Source organism: Lycorma delicatula, chromosome 1, assembly GCF_047948215.1.
Source record: "Lycorma delicatula isolate Av1 chromosome 1, ASM4794821v1, whole genome shotgun sequence".
NCBI classification, from domain to species: domain Eukaryota; kingdom Metazoa; phylum Arthropoda; class Insecta; order Hemiptera; family Fulgoridae; genus Lycorma; species Lycorma delicatula.
This window is the reverse complement of record NC_134455.1, coordinates 400,873,544-400,879,543: the sequence shown is the minus strand read 5'-3', so window position 1 is coordinate 400,879,543 and position 6,000 is coordinate 400,873,544. Positions and strand designations below refer to the sequence as shown.

At 28.3% G+C, this 6,000-nt stretch overlaps 1 protein-coding gene across 4 annotated transcripts in view; it reads right to left on the bottom strand.

Moving 5' to 3' along the window:
- Positions 1-4,039: 4,039 nt before the first annotated feature.
- LOC142317419 (uncharacterized) overlaps positions 4,040-6,000 on the bottom strand; it is a 116,580-nt gene continuing 114,619 nt past the window's right edge. For 2 of the 4 annotated variants that reach the window (XM_075353974.1, XM_075353975.1), the window contains one exon: positions 4,040-5,763. In XM_075353974.1, the coding sequence (XP_075210089.1) occupies positions 5,455-5,763 (309 nt within the window). In that variant the 3' untranslated portion in view covers positions 4,040-5,454. The remainder of the gene's footprint in view (positions 5,764-6,000) is intronic. The other 2 variants (XR_012754744.1, XR_012754745.1) reach the window with 2 other exon arrangements.

The following is a 6,000-nucleotide window of genomic DNA, read 5'->3' as shown; positions in this document are numbered from 1 at the left end:
GAACCTGACCAAAAATTTTATAATAGTCTCGGAAATTAGTTTTCTTGGAACTTTCTTCTATTTGCTGAATCAAGTTTTTTTGGGCTTGTCATTTGGTTCCTCTTATAATTTTCTGAGTTATTTTCCTTTGTTTGGTGAATTCATGGTTAGATTCTTCAGTTTTCTGGGTTTGGTGGTTGATCCAAGCCCGGTGTCGGTCTTTGACTGCTTTGTCACATTCTTCATTCCACCATTGGTGTTTTTTTCTTGGGTTTATAGGGGCTAGTTCTTCAGCTATTTCTTTCAGTTGGGATGTCAGTTCTTTTAAATTATTTGTTAATTTGATTTTTTTTGTTGTTTCTTCAAAGATGGCATTGTTTATTAATTTATGTGGATCATAAGCTCTTTTGTTTTTAGGTTGGGATTTTTTCTTTTTATGCGGGGTGAATTTTATTTTAACTTTAATTAAGTAATGGTCCGATCCAGTATCTGTTCCTCTCAAGACTTTTACATTATAAATCTCCTTGTGATAATTCCGGTCCATGCAAACATGATCCAGTTGCCATTTTCCTTTTTTCCAATCTGGGTGTTTCCAAGTCTTCAATTTGTTTGGTTTTCTCATAAAATAGGTGGATTTTGAGATCATATTATGGTTTCTGCAAAATTCGACAAGTCTTTGGCCGTTCTTGTTAGTTTTCTTTTGGGCAGGCCATTTTCCGATAATATCACGATATCTTCGTTCTTTACCAAGTTGGGCATTAAAGTCCCCTATTAAAATCTTCGTGTGGGTCTTATTTATGTTGTTTGCAGTTTGGTCAAGAAGTTCCCAGAATTTGTCCATCTCTTCTCTATCTTTTTTAAGATTGTTTTTGTCATTGGTGGGAGCATGGACATTTATTATGGTGTAGAATTTATTGGCTGATTTTAGGGTTAAGGTTGAAATCCTGGGGGAGTAAGACTTAAATTCTACGACTGAGTCAATTATTTTAAGATTGATTGCAAATCCTGTTCCGAACTGTGGGCAATTCTTCATCACATGTTTCCCGGGGATTCCTTTGTAAATTCTGTAACCCTGAGATTCAAACGGCTCTCGATCGGTGTTTCTCATTTCTTGAAGTCCTGCGATTAGGATATTTTGTTTGTCCTTTATGTCTGTTAGAGTTTTTAGTTTGCCGGGTTGAGTTAGAGAATTAATGTTGTGAGTGGCAATGTAGTTTATTTGCTTGTGTCTTATCCTCAATTTTGAAGTTGTGTTGTTTTTGGGTGTTTCCAAACGCTCCGATTCATTGTTATCTTTTAAGCTGCTGCCCACCGGATCCGAGTGCAGCCTTCTCTGGTATTTACCAGACGGTGGATTTTTTCTTAAAAGACCTTCCATATTTGACTTTCAAAGGCAAGTCAGCCTTGGGTGGGAATAAATTCCCGAGTTACAACTCTGGATGTGATCCAGAGAGGTGATTCCGATTTAGTTCACCAGTAGAAATCTCCACGTTTCTAACTGGTTATCCAGACGAACCAACGTGGAGGCGCAAACCGATTTTTTTAATTGAGATTTCAAGTATGGAGAAAGTTTAAATCGGTTCCGGAATCATTTCGTCCTTTTAATCGCTATATTTATGTACTTTAAGGCTATTTTTTTCTTAGTTATATTTGTACAGTGAATAAATAATTTTTATATAAATTTTACATTAGTAAATAGATTTAGAAGTATATAGTTTAATTTTTTGCAACAATGAAAATGAGTCTGAAAAATAAAAACTGTTAAAATCAAAATCTAAGTTCTATTTTACTTTTAACTGATTTTACTATTTAATACTTGGTTTATGATTATTTAAAAATACTATGAAAAGCTTAAACGGAAAAAATTATAAAAAAACTGGCATTATAAAGAAATTAAAAGGGTTTTGGCAGGAACACAATTTTAAGATTTTATAGCTATATTTTATTTAATGTAAATTTTTGTTAAATTGAAGTTTGTATAGTCAAGTTTAAACAATCTGTGAGCAACAAATTTCATGAATAAAAAAAAATGTGAAGATAAAAAAATGAAATAGAGGTCTCTTGGACTGACACCAGTTACGTACTTATAGCTCACAATACCAGAGCTCAGATTATTTTTTACTTTTACTTTATTTAAACAAATAATTGAATGGTGTTAGAATGATTTCTGTACAGGCCCTTCTATTTGTAATTGAATGTACAAGTCTCCAAAGCAGTATTTAGTCCAATACTACAGTTTAATTTTTATACCGCTCAGTTGGTATGCTTATTAATAAATGTTTTTGTAAATATTTTGTGAGTTTATGTATTTTTTTAAAAATAGCAGTAACATTACCTGAAATTTTTGCACAGCTACTGTTGTTAAATATATTATTGTAACCTAATATTAGCTTTATAATATTATAAGCTATGCCAATTATTGTCTGATTTTTTTCCACATTAATGTCTAAAAACAGAGTGTAAAAATGGTATTAAAATTTATATGTAAACCAAGATTTTGACACATTTGAACAGTAAGAAATTTACAGATGTACCAAATTTGATAACAATATCAAATGCATTTAATACATATTTAAGTGGCTTCCTAATCTTTTAAAGATAAATGCTATAAACAAAACTGCTTGTTGTTAAATCTACTAAAGAAGGTACTTTTAACAGAAAAGATTCAATGTTTTTAAAAGTGAATTGCTTTTCATATTTTTATTTTTTTTGTCAAAAGTCACTATATAATGACCGACTGTGAGATCACAAGCCAAAGAAAAGGTGTGTCTCATAATGACAAACCCAGTTCTCATAAACAATTATTTGATTATTCTTTTTATGTATTTAAATCCTTTAATCAAACAGCATTATTACTTGAGTACAACAATGAATCTCTCAGTGACTTTAAGCCGCCTAAAAATTTATTTTATAGATGTTTTATGATAAATCTAATTTTTCTTTATTAAATTGTGTATTTTATAATTTATTTATTTAATCGATTAACTATATTATTAATTTATTTATTCGTGTAATTTATTAAATTGTGTATTTTAGATTTTCAAAATTCCTTTTTGCTGTAATTAAATCAATAAATAAATCTTTAATCATTTAAATACAAACATGTGAAATAATGTTAAAGTAAATACATTAAGTAAAAAAAATTACTTCTCGTGTCTGTTATCGATGTTACTTATGAACTATTTATTTAATACACTTTGAAAATATGAATAATTCATAAAATGTTTTAAATCACTTGAACATTCAAAGACACATTTTTAACAGTTTTATGTAATAAGAAATCATATCAATAAAATTTTTCTTTGTAAGGATTTGGTGCGATTAAAAATTTGACAACAGTTGTCCATATTAAAATAATTATAAAGTTGCTTTGACAGAAATACAAAATTAAGATTTTTAAAGTGCACTTTTTTTAGATTTTTTTTTACTATTGATGTGTTCATTTATAAATTATGGTCACAATTAAAGTAACATACATTGCAAATTAACATTGTAACAAAATAAATAATGCAAATATATTACTGTTATTTATTTACTTATAATAAAGTCAACTGACTTTATTATACCTTCCACCGACTAAACTAGAAAAGGGAATGAATAAGGAACATTCCATACACATTTAAAAAAACCTACCTTCCATTAGCATGCTAGGGTCGGTGCTGTGGGAGCGACAGTGCTCTCTCTTCCTTGCAGCCCCCCATCCATTTTCCTATGTGTGCATGCACACAACAGCAAAACACCACACTGCTGGAACTTTGAAGCGCGCACAGTTCCAAACAAAGATTTTTGTATCTTTTTCATAAACTGGGGGATGGATACTAACACTAAGCTTAAGGATTATATACTGTACAAGTATAAAAAAAGAATTAGAGAAAAAAGGACTCATACTATTAAATGTTATCGATAATATCAAGTGGAAACAGGAGGTGCTGCAGTCCTACCCGTCACTGATAATGAAAAAAAAAGAATAAGGAGTATAGGCTGTGTACAAACATACACAATAATAATTAATAGACCATTAAAGATAGAAAAGTTAAAAGATATTGATAAATCAATTTTATCTTTTATTTAAAATCCAACAGGATAACCAATAATTACATGTACTTACAAATAATTTATTTATGTAATGTATTAAAAAATTCAAAACCAACTTGAGATTCAAACCCAAAACCTGGATGTAGACACACAGTCCCACTATGTAAGCTGGATGAAGTGGGTAGCTTTAGTTTTAATCATCATAATTAGTAAAGATAAATAATAAACTTGCATCCGGTTATACAATAATACAATCGATTTGTTTTTACGAAAATGAATGATACATTTTAAATAAAGAAGCAACCTGTTTTCTGTGGAAATTTATTTATTAGATAAAAAAATAAATATCTTAGAATGTCTATTTGAAAATTAATCGATAATACAATTCTTAAAATAGATATAAATATATATAAACTATTGTTTAATCTACTTAATATTTAGGATTTACCTAAAATGTAAGACGTGTGATGAGAAGTAAACTTTCAGGTTTTATAGAATTTTATATTCGTTCATGAGCAATGTTATTTATCAAAATGCATTTAAAAAAACAATGTTCATGAAAAACATGAAAGTTGTGATTTTTATAACAAGTCTCTCTTGTAAGCTTTATACGCATTTTTTTACACTGCTTTTTCTGAGCTAGTGGAATTCCTCAGCATCTACCAAATTATCCAATTGGAACTGGTTCTGGGCTTAAAATGTTCATACATCACCCGCATATTATAAACTACAGTAATATATAAATCTGTGTTTGAGGCATACAAGGTACCTCCACACCTAAGTTGTAACATACAAAATGGAGAAAAATATAATGTTAAATAAATTATATGCATTGGATAAATTTTATTATACCTGTTTTAAATTATGCACACTTGAAAAAATGTTATTAATTTTTTTCTTAATCAAATTTCTTATATAAGATTTTTGAAGACCATACGGATTCTCTAACAAGGATACAATTAAGATGCCTTTTTAAACTTAACTCTGATTAAAATCTTTTGATAAAAGTACAAAATAATTTTGCTCAGTATGAATATTTAAATATAATTTTTCATTATTACATTACATTAATTACATCAATTTAATTATTACATTGTTTAAATGTAATTACATTTTTCATTAAACGATTTCTAACAAAACTTACAAACATAATTTTTCACTTTTTTATGAATATAAAACAGATTTACTAACAAATGACTTTTGACAGAAGTTGCAAACATAATTTCCCTCATTTATATGAACATTAAAAATATGTTTTTGTAAATTGTATTTAATATTAAATGATTTTTGACAGAAGTTGCAAACATAATTCTCCTCTTTTGTATGTGTATTAAGATGTCTCTTTAAAAAGTAATTATATTTAAAAACTACTTTTGACAAAAATTGCAAACATAATTTTTCTCTTCATTATGGGTAATAAGGCGCGTTTTTATATCATTATCATGAATAACAGACTTTTGACAATTTTTTTTTCATATTAGCATGAAAGCTAATGTGTCTCTTTAAACAATTACATGTGAATCTTTTATTGCAATATTCACAAACCAATTTTTTTTCTTTCTGCACAGGTAACTTGTTTTCACTACTTGTATTTTCAACTAAAGTTTCTATCGTAACATCACTGTACGCACACGTACATTCACTGAATTTTTCTTTTATAATTCCATCATATACCGAATTATTTACGCTTCTCTTATAAGTAATACAATTCTTGGTAATTCCCTTGACGGTTCCTTTATCGATAGTAGCCTGTAAATTAAAAATAACTAATAATTAAAAGGTAATTATGAATTAATATAAAAATATATCGATTACAACAAAACTATTTAATAAATTTATAACAGGTCAATATATTTATTACTTCTATATTCATGTTAAATCAGATCTACAAACCCACACATTTTACATATATAAAATTTTATATACAGGATGTCTGTGCTAAAGGTACCCAAAACATAATGGCCTCTATTTAGGAAATCTGGCATT